Genomic DNA, 19,216 nt, shown 5'->3' on the forward strand with positions numbered 1-19,216 from the left:
AATATTGTGGGCACCTCAATATTAAATTGGCTATTTCTTCCAAAATGTAAAAAATAAACAAATAAGGAGTTTGGGAAATGGTCTGAAGCAATGCAAAATATACATGATTTGAACATGTATGGTACACCATTATCAGACCTAAATTTGATAATAGTCATGGGCATTTATTGTTTATGCCCATGACTAGATTTGTTTAGGTTTTGTAGCAATTTAAATATCAAATGTTAAATCATTTTCAAACCATCTATTCTTTACATTAATTCAAACCATTTTCCAAATTCTTTATTTTATATTAAAAGAGGCAACTTAACATTGATGTGCCCACAATGTTTAGGTGCCCACTCTTCCTGTTACTCACTAATTACCCAGCACCAAGAAATCGAGTTTGGAAGCGCACGTTTTCAATAACGTAAACGCAACGTAGGCTACTGCTGCCTCCTGCATTGTGTGCAATTTCAAAACAGGTGGTACGCAGGACCGCTGAGTGGTTTCCAACAACAAGCGCCTCAACTCAAACAATTAGAAACACCTGCACGGAATTTATTGACAGAAAGTAGCTCATAACATGTCTACGGTGGATTTTTATGAAACAAAAACTTTGCAAAGAGGATGATTTAAGCTTTCCGTACAGCTGCAATGTTGGTGAGTTTAACGTTGTTTAATACAATCAGATCGGAATTTTGGGCTGTCAAGGGTTGGTATTGCAACTCTAGATAATAAATAGGATCTGTTCTATGGCTGCTAGACGTGTTCTATGGCTGTGATGAATGGATGTAATATCTCACAGCCATTTGATTCATTCTATGGGCTAATGAAGGCTCAGCTGCTCTTAAGTTGTCGTAACTTTTTATTCACAGGCGAGAGCAACAGAGAGAGAGAGAGGGGGGGGGCAGAAGGAGAGAGAAAGAGAGTAGAGGGAGGGAGGGAGGGACAGAGGGATGGGGAGAGAGAGAAGCAGTCAAGCAGAGGGCAGGAGAGAGAGGGGGGAGGCAGGTTACTTTAGTAGTCATTGTTTTACTGTGTTTATCATTATTGTCAGTAATTGCCTTGAAAGACTGTGGTGCCACTGGTGCCTGTCACACTGGACCAATGGCAAGAATTAGCATACTGTCAAACACAAACAGATTCAACAACAGAACAGATGCGTATGGATGCTCTTTGTGTATTATAGCTCGGCACTTAACGCCGGACTGGACACAAAGTTCAAGGACAGGTCTGGGCCTGCACTCGTCCGTGTGCAGCTGGATTCTGGACTTTGTTGGGCCGCCGCCAGGTGGTGAGATTGGGTAACATCACGCTGGACACCTTGACCGTCAACACAGGCGTGCTGAGTCCTCTCCTCTATTCCCTGTACACCTATGACTGTACGGTCACGCACAGCTCCAACGTCATCATGAAGTATGCGGATCATGACACAACGCTGATGGGCCTGATCGAAAACAGTGACGAGCCGAGGTTGGAACATTGACACAGTGGTGCCAGGAGAATAACCTCGCTCTCAACGTCAATAAAACCAAAGAGATGATCATGAATAAATGGTGTTGAAGTGGAACAGGTCTCGAGGGACCTCAAGTGGGCCACACACACAAGTGGTGAAAAAGGCCCAACAAAGGCTCTACTGCCTCTGGCGTCTGAAGATACAGGAGCAATACCACCAGACTCCTGAACAGTTTCTGTGTAGCAGCAATTAGACTGCTGAATAAGAACTGAACTGTGTTTTTAATGCACACACAGACTGAACTGATGTGTTTTAAATGGACGCTCCTGTACATACATTTCATGACTCTTATTTATTATGCACTTTATTCTAATTTTATGCTCCAATCTACCTTTTAACGGAATTGATGGGCCTGCCCAATTAAGAATTTCACCCATGATGTGACAATAAAGTTTGATTCTGATTTGGGCATTGTTTATAGTTCATCATTTCTGTTATTTGCATAACTAGAGGTTCAGCCCGGTATGCAGCCCTCACATCTAGAGTTCTGGCCGCTATGCGGCCCTCACACTGCCGATCCTTGTCCCTTTTATGCCCACATATGGAGATAGCTGATGTCATCAGTATATGCCCGTATGTGGGCATGTCCCCCTTAGCACCCATGTATGGAGCTGACTGATTTGTTTGCACCTGAAGCCATGACAACACATTGGTGTTAGACAACACACTCCATATTTGGGCGTAGCTGCATTAGGAACTCCTTGGTTATGGCTGAGTCATGGTGACCTGAGCGCTACGTGGTCCGCCGGCCGGCCGGTGTTCCCATAAGCCATTTTTAATAGAAGATATGTCCATGTGGTCCTTAAATCAAATAGCCTATAATAGTTGGTCAAATATTAGTCTTCCCCATCCTCTGTAGCTATGGTTTCTGGTAAAATTAATACCCTTATTTTATGTCCGTGGCAAACATCACATTTTGACAAAAATGTCCACCACAAGCTGGCATGGTGGTTACCCCTGATTACCAATATTAGCAGCTGTGCATAGTTTAGAAAGAGATTATAAACATTTGTATACAGTTTAGCTTAAAAACAGTCAGACTTCTACTTTCCCTGTAGACCTGCCCTGTTTGTTTTTTTGCACCTTATGTCTAATCATGCACATAAATGGTAATCAGCTAAAAAAAAGCAATTAGGCAAAGTTCCCAAGATTGTGGACCTACCAAGGCTTTTTACCTCATACAGTATCTGCTGGTCTTATGCAATGCGTTGTGTATATAGTACGTCGATATCTTGATTGACATGCATATGTAATGTTTGATTTCTTACTGCTCACCCCTCCCAATCCCCTTCTCACTCAAAAAAAATCTCACCCATTTGTATGTGATGTTGACAGTAAATCTGATTCTGAAATTCTGAAATAAACCTCTAGTCAAGTGAGACATTTGAATGTGCAACTGAGAAGTTAAACTCAGTTTATTCTCACATCAAATGTTTGTCGTGTCGTCACCTGATAGGTCAGTAAAAACGACTCCAGTTCGACAATGGAACCCAATGCCGGACGCTGATAAATGCATGACACGAAGGCCACCATCTCAGTTAGCATTATGTCTTTATTTCTCATGTCACTTTGAAAGCTTACAAGAGCTTACATTTAACTTGGGATTTCTCAAATGACACAAGCAAAGATTATATACAGTACTATAAACTGTCAGCTATGATAAAGAAGACCAAATGTACAGGTTTTTCTAGTTCTTTCCGTAGCATATGTTTTCTGTAAGGTATAGTTTTGTTTTGTTTCTTTGCCAGAGGCAGGTGCCCATTATCCATAAAGCATTCCTTATTTCCATACTTATCTCTTTGCAGTTACAAAAATATCAGATATTTCTTATTTTCTTTCTATCCCTGTGTTGACAAGTGCGCCCTGATGCAACTCCTCAACATTATTGCTGCATTAGCACAGTAGTAAATTCTGGAACTCTTTAAGTAAACATATATAGTAAAACATGGCTATTAGAGACTCTTCCCCCCCCCCCCTGTTTTATTTAGTTTCCTCTTACTTTAGGTTCTTTAAATACTCAAACACACTTTCAAAGTGCAAAAAACTGATCCGAAATTAGAAATAAAGAAAAAGGTGCGATTCATACTACAAAAAAACAAAAATCTGGTAAGCATGAAAGAGAACATGGCACTTCTAGTGTGGTGAGGAAGTGTGAACAGCAACGTCTGGAGCGACAAAATGGAGGATGGCGGTTGTTTTGTTTTTTTTGCCCTAAGTATCACCATAAATGGTCTATGATGTGAGCTTGGCTTGACCTGGTCTATGGTTGAATTTGGCCATGGTTGTGTCAATGCAGTGCACTTGTGTCCGCGTTTGATTGCCTACACAGGCCCCCCCATCCCTGTGTAAATTCCCCTTGCCTTCACTTGAAAGTGTACAGGTAACCGTAACACGACAGAGAAATCACTATCAAATTAATTAAGGTTGAATCTTCAGTCAAATGTGTAAAGTTGACTTCTGATGGCAGCCTAATCTCAGTTGTCCAATCTTAGCCTTGACACTGTCTGAGCAAAAGGTAAAAACTGACTTGAAATGTCTATGATGTAAGTAAGCTTTTTTTTATGACTACAAATAATAATAAAAAAGCGTCTGCCACTAAATAACCTACTAGTACACAAGTTAATTGATTCAAATGTCTCGGGACTCTGATTGAAATGGAAGATTCCCTTCAAAAAGAGACAATACCTAACTTTTACTCTGACTGGGAAGGGGACAAAAATAATCAAGTAGTGAAATGAAATACGCTGTAACAAAACGTGTGCGTCTCAAAAAAGGCAAGGCATTTTCAGTTCTGTTCGTTTGAGTGACTTTTAAAATCGTTAAATATATTTTTTTCTTTTTTAAACTTTGTTTTTAAACATGATCAATATCTACAAAATGCACGTGACCATTTTTGCACACAGTGATTCATTCCCCGCCGCTAACATCAATGACACCTCTTAATCATGTACAGCATGGCGCCCTCCACTGCCTCGGAGGACAAAGTCCACTTAAAGCACTTTACCTGAGGTTTCATTAAGAATGCTGCAATTTGCCTAAACAGGGATTCTTGGAGACATACGAGAGAGACAGATTGAGAGAGAGAGAGACAGAGAGAGAGAGAGAGTGAGAGAGCACATGCACACACCCACACAAACACTTGCCGGTACGCACATACAGGTTGCGCACACATAAGCACGCATACACACGGTGTCCACGCTTGTCCAGTACACACACGCACGCACGCACACACACACACACGCACAAAGATAGATCCCCACGGGTTCATCAAGCATGCTTTCAGAGTCTATAGGGATATGACTGACGCCTGCATTACTGGGAGGAGAGAAGGAGGGGGGGGGGGGGTCTTTTCTGGACTGGGTGGGATTTTGCACTCCTCTTCTAAGCAGATGCCATGTAGAAACTCCACGCTGCGAGGTTGAAGGGGTTCCTCATAATACAAAGCCCAGCGTTCAACTTGGCTGTTCACTGTGTTTGTTGTGGGGGGCTTGCTCTCTTTTTAAGAGAGTCTCACTTGTCACTGAAGGGGCTTTGTTTTTCTTTCATAAGTCAACACCAGACATGTCAAAGTACTCTGCTGCCCCCTGGTGTTCGTCACTGGAATAGGTGACCGACAAGAGGCTCTCCACATTTCTCCCTTCGTTCCGCGGAGCGTTTTTTGGAGTTCAGTGATGTGTAATAGGCTAGGCGAAGCCCCCTCCCCTGCCCAGGGGAGGTCAAATGCGCTCAGCTGGTGTCGAATGATGTGACCCCCGTCTGTTAAACCCCACTGACCGTGGCTGCGGTGTCGGGGGTGGGGCCTGGGAGAGTGGGGGGGCCAAGAGCCAATCACTAGGGAGATGAGGAAGAAGTTGTCCTGCTTGTAGAGAAACTGTCAAATGAGAAAGGAGGATAGTTCAGTGCGACAGTAACAATTATTCACCCTGCATAATAGCTATCGATCAACCCATATATCACATATATATTTCATGTATCAGCGTGTATACACCCTGCAGTTTTTAAATATGTTTAAAATATCTATATTTTTTATGTAGAAGTCGTACCTTTGGAGCCTGTGGACCATGTGTGCCACCAGGGAGTCAGAGATACCAGGATAGCTCTCCTCAGCCAGCAGTATGGCCGCCCGCAGTTCATCCAAGGCCATGGGGTTCCCATTCACCTGCTCCTGCCTCGCCTTCAGCTGCAAACCAACGCAGACAGGTAGGTGTCAGGGACTCAAAGAATGTCAATGGATATCGAAAATCAGTGGTTCTCACATTTATTTATTTTTTTAAGGACCCCCCCCCCCCCCCCCATTTGGTATGTATTAGGCCACAGACCCCATAACTCAGTGTACAAACGGAACCAAATGCCATTTTGTTCTGTTTGTACACTATCTAAGTTATAGACCTGTAAGGGTGTATTTGGTTCCTAACTACCAATCATTTAGCTGGGGACTCCCTGGAACCTCATCGAGGACACCTGGGGGTGGTCCCCAGACCCCACTTTGAGAACCACTGAAATTTCAGTGTTTCCCAGGTACAGTTGACAGTACTTCCAATACTGTATGTTCCAGTGCAATGAAAAATGTTGTGCACATGATGAAGACTAAAGGCAAATTTATACTGGCACTCACATGACAAAAAATTATCAATTGTGAATACACCTTTTTCAGTTGATAATGAGTCATTTTTGTAGAATGACATGGTAAGTCAATACATTAAGCTAACCCTTAGCCCTAATCGAGGGCTAAGGTTTTTGGGTTCTCATCCAGGAGGGAAGCTGCTTACCTCTGCCAGAGCAGGAGAGATAACTGTGGTCAGGCTCTGTGAGTAAGGTCTCTTTGGAATGTCTTTTAACTGTGGGAAGATACAGAGTACAGTGACAACAGTTTTTAACCACATTTGAAAATGACACAGCTTTGCTTTGGCCAGTAATGTGGGTGAGGGCATTTTTTTATCAGCATGATTAACATATTTTCCAGATGTGCACACCTTTTTCATCATGGATTACTTCCCTTACATAACTTCCCGTGCGTTTGAAAAACATAAAACCTATTTTTTCTGTCATACTATGGTCAAGATGGCCAACAGACATAATGGATAGATTTGTTTAGTAGGACACAGAAAAATGCAATTTTTCTATTAGCAAATAACGGCAGTTTGGGACGTGCTGGTAGCTGACTGGACAGCGCATGGAGTGGATTTCCCTCAAATAAAGGTTTCAAATAAAGTCAAGTTGTGTGTGAATAAAACAAAATAAAGAATGCCCCAAAATAATCTTGAAAAAAGAGAATTTATGCCAGATCAATGTCTTAAAAAGACCCTTAAAACACACAGACCCTGTTGAAAGAGCCCATCCCTAAACTGTCAGAAGCTCACCTGCTCTGTTGACTGTCCCTCCCCGTTCTGAAGCTTTTTGGGGTCTTTCTCCCGGATGGTGAAGATCCAGTCATCGTTGCCAAAGTCGTTTCCGCCCGACGCCTGGCCGTCCTGCTCTCTGATTGGACAGAAACAGGGGCAGCTTAAATATCCAATCGAGCTGAGTGATTTAGTCATGCATTTAACGTGCTTAAGGACTCTTTAACAACAGCAGTGGATAGTTTTTGCTGATGCACTTTTCAGAACCAGTATAGCAAATGGGTTCTGAAAATGCTTTGAAGTGCTTTCTGTACAGCAAAGTAACAAATAAATAACGGGCTGCAGAATTTCCAGTACCAACTAGAAAATAAAGATGGCTGTTGACGGCATAGTGATTACAGCACTCGTCTGAGTGTCTTATTTACTTCTACTTTCCTCAGATGTAATCTCACCCTTCCTGTTGTGTCTCTACTACACCGTTTCCCTCTCAGCTTTCCTAACTGTCCATCTCAATTAAGAGTAAAACGGGAACAGACAGCCCACTGTCTTTTTCAATGTATAAAATCTCTCATTAGGTGTAGTCTAGGACGTTTTTGTCTGAATCAGAATCATCTTTATTGTCACATCACAGGCGTACAGGTGGGTGCAAGCTCCATCGTTTTTGTCATTTCCAGGAAGAGAAAGGGGGGGGGGGAGTGAAAAGAAAGACATAGCATAACAGTATGATCCGTGCAGTATGTACATGAGGTTTAGACATAAGGTGCATGAGCATAGCAGCTAGTATATATATAATACTGAAAAAATACATGTTGCTACCTTTGCACCCATCATCCCTTCCACACTATTCTGTAAATAGTTCCCTCATCTGTTTTAACGTCTGGAGACTCCCATCCAGGACAGGTTTTCAGCACTTAAATGTATACAGGGGGAACGGAGACACGTTGAAAACGATGACGCAGACACTCACAAATGGAATTAAATTGGTACCAGTTCTCTTATTTCTTATAATTACGTTCGCCACTTACTGGTAAATCAGAATCACTAGAATGTGCTGTGATTGATAAATGGCCCAAACTACATAGAAGACCAGGCAAATTATCTCTAGTGATTGGTTAGGGAAACTCAAACCCCCTCCCCCTTGGAACTCGCTTAGGGTGGAGACAATGTCAGACTGAAGCTGTAAACAAGTGGACAGTTCAGTCTATAAAGGAGGACAACTATTGATCATTTCTGACCCTTGTACAGTCGGGGGTTACTTACGAGTCAGACTCGTCCGAGCTGGACTCGTTTCTAGTTCTGGTCTGCTCCGCCTTCCACCTCTTGTATTTGTCTACCAGCTCGGTCAGGTATGAGGTCTTCTTGGCGTGGCGGACGATCAGCTTATGCTTTAGCAGTTCTTTGGCAGTAGGCCTCTGCAGTGATACCGGAGGGGGTGAGAGGAGAGAGAAAGTCAGGAGTGATCAGCAAAATCTACTGCAGGTCTCCTCAATTTATGTGCGGCTGTGTTTTGACACTTGGACACTTTTTTATATTAGCTCAATACTTACAAAACTGGGCTCTTTGTTGAGGCATGCCTCTATAAACTCTTTGAGGGGTTTGCAGTAGTTCCCCTCCAGCGTGGGTGGGTTGTTCTTTGGGATGAGGAACAATACCTTCATGGGGTGGAGCTCTGAGTGGGGAGGCTCGCCTTTGGCCAGCTCAATGGCTGTGATGCCCAGTGACCAGATATCAGCCTGGAAGACATGGGAACAAACACACATGACACTATGGCTGGGCCATATAGACAACATCTATTAGAATATTTTTGACCACACATCGATATTATTATACGGTAATTGTATTTTTCAAATAATTTTAAAAATAGCCGATCTACAAGCTCAGAACACATCACGAAGCGACACAATGTGAGCTTGTAGGTAATCCAATTTCGCTATTTCTTTACATTTTTAAATGTTTTGAAAGTATAAAATAGGGCTTAACTGATTAAAACGCATCACTTATCACAAGATTACGATATCTAAATCCCAGACGATATCTTTATAATATTGCCACATATATTGGATACACTTATACAAACACAGCAAGTTCAGTGCTTTAAGTCCACTGTTGCATTGTCAAAATGCTAGCTAGATGTCTTAGTTTCAATATATGCTCACAGTAAGATTCATACAAGACACAAAGACCAATAATCATAGAATTGGTTTTCTGGGTCTCCCACCCTTAGGGTTCATTTATAACTAGACGCGTCGCAATTCCGGGGAAATTGCAGAGTGTGGTTGCGCCGACGCGGTCGGGACTCCAGTAATACGCCGGGAGGAATACCGTCGGAGACTGCGCCAATTACATCGTGACGTCACTCCTGAGATCGCCTGCGTTTCATTTTGAGAGGATTGATCCCCCAAAAAGCATGTTTTTGCATCGAACGGTTACATTTCGAGCATTCGTGGCGCCCCCTATGGATCAAAGTGGAAATGCTTTTGGGGATTGGTTTAGTATACCACCCTCGACATGTGATTCAAATTTGGGATTGACCGGACGTCTTGTTCGTGATTTATGGCATTTTTGGTCAAACGGGCCCCTCCCGCTAACTTTGGAAGCCATTTACGGACGGACGGTACGGACTATCAAAATTCCGCTTGGATAGGTTTATCGCATGGGTCCATAGATCACGTGTACCGATTTGTGTGAGATTTGGAAACAAATTGAAGGAAAAGGAGCAAAAAGTGTGTTTTGAAGAAAATTCAAAATGGCGGAAAATCTATCCTGACGCAAATGGGCGTGGCCTATATGGGAAGATGCGTCGTGACCCAAGGAATCCAGGGAAAAAGACATTTTGATTTTACGACCTACGGTTCAAGAGTTATAGGCCAAAAGGTAAAGGGGGCTGTTATAGCGCCACCATGTGGCCGACTGGTGTGATTATTTTCTTAATAATTTTTCAAAAAACTATTAACCTCCCCTCCAAGTTTTGTAACTGTAGCCCCTACGGTTTCCGAGAAAAAAATACTTGAATGGGAGTTTTTGCAATTCCCATTAAAGTGGATGGGGAAATTTAATGCACTAATAAATCAATATCAAAAAATCTATCCTGACGCAAATGGGCGTGGCCTATATGGGGAGATGCGTAGTGACCCAAGGAATCCAGGTGAAAAGAAATTTTGATTTTCGGACCTACGGTTCAAGAGTTACAGTCCAAAACGTAAAGGGGGCTGTTATAGCGCCACCATGAGGCCGAAAGGTGTGATATTTTTTTCAATAATTTCGGACAATATTATGAATTATCCCTCCAAATCTGATAACTGTAGCTCTTACGGTTTCTGAGAAAAAAATACTTGAATTTGAGTTTTTTCACTTTTCCATTAAAGTGGATGGGGACATTTAATGGCACTAATAAATTAATATCAATTAAACTATTCAACCAATCTCTTAGCCCTATACACGCGCACGATTCCCGATTTAGACGGTCATTTTGATATATGGCACAACATTAGGGGATAAAAACTGTGGGAGAAATAGCGGTTCGAAATATTGTTTATCTCAGTTTATCAATAACAATAGTCTGGTTGCCCTGTTGGGCAACCACACTAATAAATAGATCACGTGTACCGATTTGTGTGAGATTGGAAAAAAATTGAAGGAAAAGGAGCAAAAAGTGTGTTTTGAAGAAAATTCAAAATGGCGGAAAATCTATCCTGACGCAAATGGGCGTGGCCTATATGGGAAGATGCGTCGTGACCCAAGGAATCCAGGGAAAAAGAAATTTTGATTTTATGACCTACGGTTCAAGAGTTATAGGCCAAAAGGTAAAGGGGGCTGTTATAGCGCCACCATGTGGCCGACTGGTGTGATTATTTTCGTAATAATTTTTCAAAAAACTATTAACCTCCCCTCCAAGTTTTGTAACTGTAGCCTTTACGGTTTCCGAGAAAAAAATACTTGAATGGGAGTTTTTGCAATTCCCATTAAAGTGGATGGGGAAATTTAATGCACTAATAAATCAATATCAAAAAATCTATCCTGACGCAAATGGGCGTGGCCTATATGGGGAGATGCGTAGTGACCCAAGGAATCCAGGTGAAAAGAAATTTTGATTTTCGGACCTACGGTTCAAGAGTTACGGTCCAAAACGTAAAGGGGGCTGTTATAGCGCCACCATGAGGCCGAAAGGTGTGATATTTTTTTCAATAATTTCGGACAATATTATGAATTATCCCTCCAAATCTGATAACTGTAGCTCTTACGGTTTCTGAGAAAAAAATACTTGAATTTGAGTTTTTTCACTTTTCCATTAAAGTGGATGGGGACATTTAATGGCACTAATAAATTAATATCAATTAAACTATTCAACCAATCTCTTAGCCCTATACACGCGCACGATTCCCGATTTAGACGGTCATTTTGATATATGGCACAACATTAGGGGATAAAAACTGTGGGAGAAATAGCGGTTACAAATAAAGTTTATCTATAAAGATGGAAACAAATAAATAAAGAGTATAGAGTACTATAGTCTGGTTGCCCTGTTAGGGCAACCACACTAATTATTGACACAAATCTTTAACCGAAATACGCCATTCTTTCTAATCTATACCAACATGGTATAGATAACATTGTGCATTACGCCCCCCTTCCACTTTGACCTTTGACCTTTGGCCACACCTTAGAATCGTAGGCGGACTGCTTGATGACCTCGGGAGCCATCCAGAAAGGCGTTCCAACGAAGGTGTTGCGTTTGATCTGGGTGTCAGTGAGCTGTCCGGCCACTCCGAAATCCGCCAGCTTCACCTCACCCTGCTCTGACAGCAAAACGTTGGCCGCTAAAGAGAGACAAACAGACAGACAGGATTTCAATTATTCTAAACTGATAGAACCACTTTTTGATTCAAATCATTACCTTAACATACAAAATCACAGAAATTGTCAATTGAAGGTCATCATCGCTATGCTATTAAAGAGTCGTTTCGTCATCGTCACCATCCACAACTATCCTTTAAAAAAATCCCATATTTTGCACTATAATATGGTATAAGCAGTGGCTGCTTTTTTTCTTTTAGCCCTTTGTCTAAATTTGGAACAAATCTCTCTCTGGCATCCAGCTCAGGGCTCAGGGATCCTCACAGAGCAAGTGAGTGAGAACTCTCTTTTTAAGCACTCGTAAAGCATTTGTCGACGCTGTTCGTCTGTCTACCAAAAGCATTAGCAGACGAATGCACAGCAGCCGACAGAAGCATTCAACTAACCCCGGCATGCACTTGCCTTAATTCCCCAATGAAATACTACCCATATAATGTACAAGTCCATAATTGGATGTCAATACCATTAACGTATCGTATGATATGGTGTGTGTGCAGTCCCAGATGTCCATTAAGTCAAAAGCATCATCTATCGCTGTCTGTTGAGGCAGAACAACTCTAACCCAACAGACAACAATAGATGATGGGGTTGACAGAAACTCTCTACCCAAAGTCTGGCCAGACAGATAATCCGGATTAGTATTTTTTGTCAAATATAGTTATGAAAAAGAATAATCCCTTTTCTTTTATGCCTAGATTTTTAACAGAACAATATAATTCCAGCAACATTATTATGTTACCCTTTTTGGTTCTTCTATTAACATGTGGGTCTGGTATTTGTCAACTACAGTGGGTGTTCCCAACTAGACTACAGCTACAGTAGTTACTGTATCCACGCCACTTGGAAGTTACATCTACCTTACAATTTGAATCCAGTGTCGAACGTTTGCCTGTGTGTAAGTTGCATCACTGTTGCCAGATTGCGCGCGAGCAACAAGCAACCAGCTTGATGCAAAAACACCACCCTGCGCACTGCGCATGCGTCGACGCACTTTCCCAAACCAATTACACGCCACTTCGCGCTTACAACTCCTGGACATGGCAACCCCGAAAACCCCGCCCATCACGGCCCCAGCCGAACACAAAGAAGCGACGGCCATTGAAAACACCAGCTCGCTCGCTCCACACAGCTCCTGCACAGTTAACTCCTCAATGCTCAAATAAGCACACATTTCGAACCAATGTGGAAATATTCTCACACAAACAAGCCCAACTTAGATTTCTGACCATTACAAATGTCAATAGACACGCAGGGCACGAGGCAGTGGCCCTGCGGAAATCGCGGCCTAATGCGCAAGAATAAGCCTCGGCTGGTAGTGACCGTCGGCGGCCCGGCGATAGCGTTAGCATGCGCCTAACACTAACGGTAACCAACGCTGCTGTCGTCACTCAAACGGCTACGTTAAACATCTTATCAACAACCTGTATGAACGTTAGTGTGGTCAATGTCATCAATGCTAACTAATTTGCCCGTTGAACAGTGTTATTTTGGTGACTTTTGGGGGTTTCTGTGACACTATGTCACGATGTAGCATCTCAGAGTGTTATGTAACAAGGAACGGCATGAATAGCTTAGCACTTCCGGTGGTTCCTTCACAATAAAGGTTGCAAAAAAAAAACACACCATACTACACGAGAGCCTCGCGCCAGCGACTAGACGGAAGGGTCGCGTAGCGACCCGCACCTCTAGTTAACTACAATTCCCAGAAGTGCACAGTTAGAAAGCTAGCATGTTCAATGACTTTTTCAGTCAAACATTTATTGCTAATTAATTAAAGGGCAACTTTAATAATAATGCGTTCTGAGTCTCGAGCGAGCGGTCTGCTGACGTATTTTAGGCTGGTGGACTATATATTTTGCGCACGATTTTCACATTTTCTCCTCACAAAATAACGATAGCCTTCAGATATAAATCGACAAAATAAGCCTTTAAATGTCTGAATGTCCAGCCTTTATTATTTGTGGAATTTACCTTTGATGTCCCTGTGGATCTTCTTCTCAGAGTGCAGGTATTCCAGGCCTTTGAGGATCTCTCTTAGGATGGTAGCGATCTGAATCTCGTCCAACGCCCCAGGCTCCAACTTTACAGGCACAGAAACAGCGAAACACATCCTCAGACAACAGGTAGTTTGGGTTTGTGTATGTTTTCTAAAAAGTCAAATTCAAGCACCTTCAAGGTGCATTGGCTGATGTGTTGCATCACCTCATGGTTGTAACATACCATTCAACTCAAAATCTCCATCCTTTTTGGATACAACACTATAGATATGTCAATACCATGCTATAAATGTATTGATTTCTACCTTCAATTCAAACATTTTCCAGCATTTATTCAATCCAAGCACATTGATACCCTAATAATTACAAAAAGGCTCAATCATTGATAATGAATCAATGATACTGAAAAAAATAAAGACATATGTAGCCCCACCAAAAACATAAATACAAGAAATTGACAAAAACAAACACTTTAAGAATGTATGTAGAACCCTAATTTATATTCAAAACAAGTCCCAGATTGGGCCTTTAAACGCCCTGAATCAGACGTTATCGTTCAAACGATGGACAAGGAATGGACATCTTCACTTACCAAATCTAATGCAGAGCCTCCACCTAAATACTCCATAATGATCCATAACTTTGTGTCCTGGAAGAAAATGAGGAGAGAGTGAGCCGTTGATGATGTGAAAAGGACAGACTCATTAAATATTAAGAGAGCTATATTTTAGATGAATATTCTCGGCTCCATTATCATATCGGAGATGGGCTCATTGCATGCTGTCTGCAAAGATCCCTGAGTGTTCCCAAAAAAGTCATAATGACACTAATAAACATTAAGCAGATGGTGGGAGTCCCTTGTCCTCTCTGATTAAACCCTGTCTTTAAGTTTTGTATTATGTAGGGGCAGAGAAAGTGAGGAGGGAGTACAGGAAGTCCTTTTATATTGGGGCAGAGGGATGACTCTGGAGGTGAAAACAATTATTGAAACATCTTACAGAGTACTCAGACTTCTTTACAATGCTATGTTGACGTTATATTCAACGGTGCATTTTATGGTAGAATAATGCTCAAAACTCTCATACAATGGTCGCTTACTGAAAAAAGCAGATCTACAAGATCACAACCCATTGCATCAACTATTTTCATCGAGTGACTCCAAATCAGGAAAGATACACTGTGCAATTTACGACCCACAGTGCCTCACCTTTAAGTAGGATCCGTAATACTTGGTGACGAAGGGGCTGTCGCACTGGCTGAGCACGGTGATCTCCTGCTGGATGTCCTCAATCTCATCCTCGGCCTCCTCCAGGTCGATTATCTTGATGGCCACCACCTTCTGCGTGCGATTGTCGATGCCTTTGAACACCTCACCAAACGAGCCCTTGCCAATCCTCTCCAGCTTGGTGAACAGCTCCTCCGGATCTGCTTTGGCATTCTGGATGGGGTGGGGTGGTGTGGTGTGGTGTGGTGTGGTGGGGGAACAAAAGGAAGGGAGGAAAGGCATAGGAAGGGAGAGAAAAGGGGAAATGTGTGAAAGGAACCAAATGTCAGGAAGTGAAGCAAAACATCAGCAGGATACCATTGTTGGGAGGATAAGTTAATTTGCCTATTGCCACTGCACGCTTGCGTGTGTGGAGAGGGTAAACAATTGAGATGACAATCATGTCAAGTCAAAGTTAAAAGTATTGTTCTATCATTTAAAAATTATCTTCAAAGGGCAGTGAGATTTTTGGCCACAGAGATGCCACGTGAACGGAACATTAATGGTTTGGTCTTTTAATTAGTGCCACATAAACCGTAGCAAAGTTTATCACAAAACCTTAACTGAATCCAATTACATTTCTTTTGAATCATGTTTATTTCATTCTACTGTAAGTTATGACTTTCTTTCAATCTTCAATTGGCATTAGAGGGGGTTCAGTAGTAGTAGTGAGTCCTTGCACACTAAAAATAGGCTAAATGTTTGTACCCAGTAATGATGCAGTGGTTCAGACCAACATGTAAATGTACCCTGGCTGGCCAACGATCAAACCTGCACCTCTCACATACTGTACCAATGTCTCCCTCTAATGCTTCCCTGCTATCTGCCTTCGTAAACAAAATAGTATAAATTGAAATAACACATGTAGAGACAGGAATTGGCCTTTCAAACGGTACCATCCGTTTTCTCCTCGTCACTGCTATATAGACAGTGTAGTCACAAACGTCTGACAGGGTTTGTCAATAGTTTTTGGAGACTTTGGCGGTGTAGTTTGCCAGCGGGGTTGGGTTTGTGTGAGGAATCCAAGATTGATGATTGTTCTGACATCGTAACTAGAAGCTGCACATTTTGGACAAAAAATGTAATCTTGCATTATTTTATTTACTATAAACATGTTTCCATTATTATTCCGAATAATTCAAGGAATTGGGAAGGAATGGAAGGCTGAATTTAAGTACAAGTTTCAAAATATCTGATATGGCGATATTCTAGGATTGAAAAACTAACTGAAACTACGCATTATGCCTAATTGAATGACGAGACTTAAAGTCCAACTGTCGCATAATATGTGAGCATGGAATTAATAACCTATTTGAACAATGCAGGAAAAATGACTAAATTCACCAGGGGCTGTTATGTGGGAAACACAAGAGCAGGCAAGCGCTGACAAAAAATGACTTCCTTGTATGACCTCTTCTGAACAGGGAAAGGGTCAATATGCCCATTTATGAGAGAGCTAAAAATGAAACAGCTGCTTCCTATAATAAAGGGATTTTTTAATCTAAGCTTGGTAGTTGGTATGCTTAAAGAAAATGTGCCTGAGCAACACAACTTTGTCTTTCCCAATGGAAAAATGTTTGTGTTAAGGGCTATGGAAAAGAGGTTGCAAGAGGCCATGTGATTTTGTTATTTTCCAAAAAACTATTAAAATCTCCAGTGGGGACTCTGGGGAGTGGGACTGCAATTGTGTTTAAAAAGCTTTTATTTATTGTTTTACCCTGTAATATACAGACTTTGGCAGGTAATGCACATGCCATCATTAAATTATAAAAAATATATTGGCTATATATTCTACCTATGCCTTCAATTGCCACTGTGTTTGGTGGGTGGATAAACTAGTTTCACACCCTGGCAGAGAATAGGCGTCATCTATTCTAGCCGATTACAAAAAGATTATTTGGGCTAAATCTTAAGACAAACATGAGTCATGTTCGTCTTAAGTGACAGTAGGAGCCTTGCAGCCAAAGATGCAGATCTCCACACCACACACACATCTGCCTTTGATGTGCATCCACCTCCATGTTCAGCACTTCTTAGCAAACCACCTACAAATCCTTACCATTGAAAATCTGCTAATAATAAGCCTGTATACAGGATTATGCAAGCTTGTGCATTAGGCAACATCAAGTTTGCATAAGGACAGACATTATCTACTCAAGTTAACTATGCAATTATCACCACCCATAGTCAAAAAAAAATATATATATATAATAACTGCATGCATGTACAGACAATTCTCGTGCATCATGCATGCAGGGGTCATCAACAAAATGTATCCGTGGCAAGACTTGTCCTGTCAAATTTTTATGTCAGCCTCCAGGTTTATCAGAAAATGTATGACACTGATTTACTATGACACTGTTTAAGGCACATTAGGAGTCCAGTCCAGGAGACAGTGGTTCTCAAGCTCCATTTGGTTCACACTGAGAGTTAGACCTATAAACACTGAGAGTTAGATCTATAATGGTTCATTTGGACCACCCTCAAAGAACCCCAAAGGTCCCTCAACCTACTTTGAGGACCACAGCACAAATACATTTAGGGCTATAGCTCTGTGTCTGGTCATATTTGCCATGTCCATGGCAAAAATAGAATTTTGACAAAGATGTCCACCACAAGCCGGCATGGCGATGAACCCTGCATGCATGGTACTTGCAGGGCTACCATGGAAACCATAGCAAGCAACCATCATCTCCTTCTGAGGGTGGCATCTGTGATGGACTTGTGGTTTGACTAACAGCCAGTGTGACCACTAAACCCCTCTTCTGCTCTTTTAACACAGTAGATGTAATTTGCTGAGTTCTGGTGAATTTTGGGAGTTTGATGCCAAATCAAGGAGAAATGACAAGCAAGGAGTCCTCAAGGAGATGTGGTTGAAATCAAGGAGACTCCTGCATAATCCAGGAGGGTTGGCAGCCTTGGAGTAGACAGGCAGACACAGGCATAGAGATTGAAGTTATCCTAACTCACCTGCATGCCCGGTATGTGGCCCTGGACGGGAGAATGGGCCATGCTGGGGACTTGATGATGTGTGGGATGATGATGATGATGGCTTCTCCTCCTTGGCTCTTGGTCTTGGTGTTTACACTGATCAGGCTGTGTGTACAGTGTTAGAATAATAACAACAACCCTACTGGACTGGTGGTCAGTCTATTTACCCTCCTATAGTACAACGTGTCACCGACACTGTGTCGGTGGTTCGATCCCCCGGTAGGGAATAATGTTCTTCAGTCAGAGGACAGAAATAACCTCCCAAGTGTTTAAAAACAAGGCAAATCTCCTGCCGCAATGTTAGCCTCTTTAGCCGCTAACTTAGCAGCACATCCAAAATCTGCCCCTGCAGACAAGCTGCACCGCCTCGGTTCAATAATAATCCGCAGGTCCTGGATTTAAAAGCATCCAGCAGGAAACATTAACGACGATCACTCACTTTACTGACACTTTATGTGTGGAAAGCTTATATTCTGTGTCTGTGTCGCTAACAGCAGCGTTGTCAGCAAGCTGTGCTGGAAGCTCATCCGTGCACCACAGTGCACACAAGTCTGCATAATATCCGCAAAAAAACAATAAACGATCAGAGTCCAGATGTAGCGACGGGATCAGGATCGTTTGTCTTGATCAGCCGCCACCGGTACCAGAACCTCCTGGTTGATCTTCTGACATTTAATGGAAGAAGGACGGGCTCGTCAATGTGTTTGTTTTGTCTCTCTGCTGTCCCTCTCCCCTCTCTCTCTCTCTCTCTCTCTCTCTCTCGCTCACTTTCGTGCCGTATTCTCGGCCATCTTGTCGGTGCTTTGCTTGCTTGTCTGTCTGTCACGCCTGGGCGGACCCACCGGATACGGATCCAGATCTATAGGACCATATCCTGCACTAGCCATGGATCACACGACGGTCGTCTGTCACGTCTGGATGAACTTCAACCTGGTGTTTGCACTTTCTTCATTTACAGCCTGTACATCTACATAAGCGTTCGGATTTCAGATGTAAAGTGATTACCCCATGGCCACGGATGTTACAATTATGTACGAGACCTCAGAATTACCCGTGTCTTCCATATTGTTCAATAAAGAGCTTTTTAATCCGATCGGTGGCTATTTTCTCATAGAGTTACAATGTCATAACAATGGTAACCGGAAGACTCGCCCCAAAACACGCTCGCCCCCATTTTTTTCGTGGACCGCTCGCCCCCAGTGGTTCTTGTATTCTTTCTTTATTTGTTTTACTGAGGATATTAAAGGTTAGAAATAAGTTTAGTCTTACTGAG

At 42.2% G+C, this 19,216-nt stretch overlaps 1 protein-coding gene across 1 annotated transcript; it reads right to left on the minus strand.

The window, feature by feature from the left end:
- Positions 1-3,030: 3,030 nt before the first annotated feature.
- Positions 3,031-18,742, minus strand: LOC311040372 (serine/threonine-protein kinase 24-like). Its single transcript, XM_084050619.1, has 11 exons — positions 17,923-18,742; positions 14,896-15,126; positions 14,281-14,337; positions 13,663-13,771; positions 11,497-11,654; positions 8,385-8,570; positions 8,098-8,249; positions 6,859-6,976; positions 6,268-6,336; positions 5,542-5,678; positions 3,031-5,369 (listed from the first exon to the last, which is right to left on the minus strand). Exons 1-11 carry the CDS (start codon positions 17,962-17,964, stop codon positions 5,330-5,332), a joined length of 1,299 nt encoding a protein of 432 aa, XP_083906745.1. The 5' UTR covers positions 17,965-18,742; the 3' UTR covers positions 3,031-5,329.
- Positions 18,743-19,216: the final 474 nt, after the last annotated feature.

The sequence above is a fragment of the Gymnoscopelus microlampas genome (assembly GCF_963454915.1).
Source record: "Gymnoscopelus microlampas genome assembly, chromosome: 24".
NCBI lineage: Eukaryota > Metazoa > Chordata > Actinopteri > Myctophiformes > Myctophidae > Gymnoscopelus > Gymnoscopelus microlampas.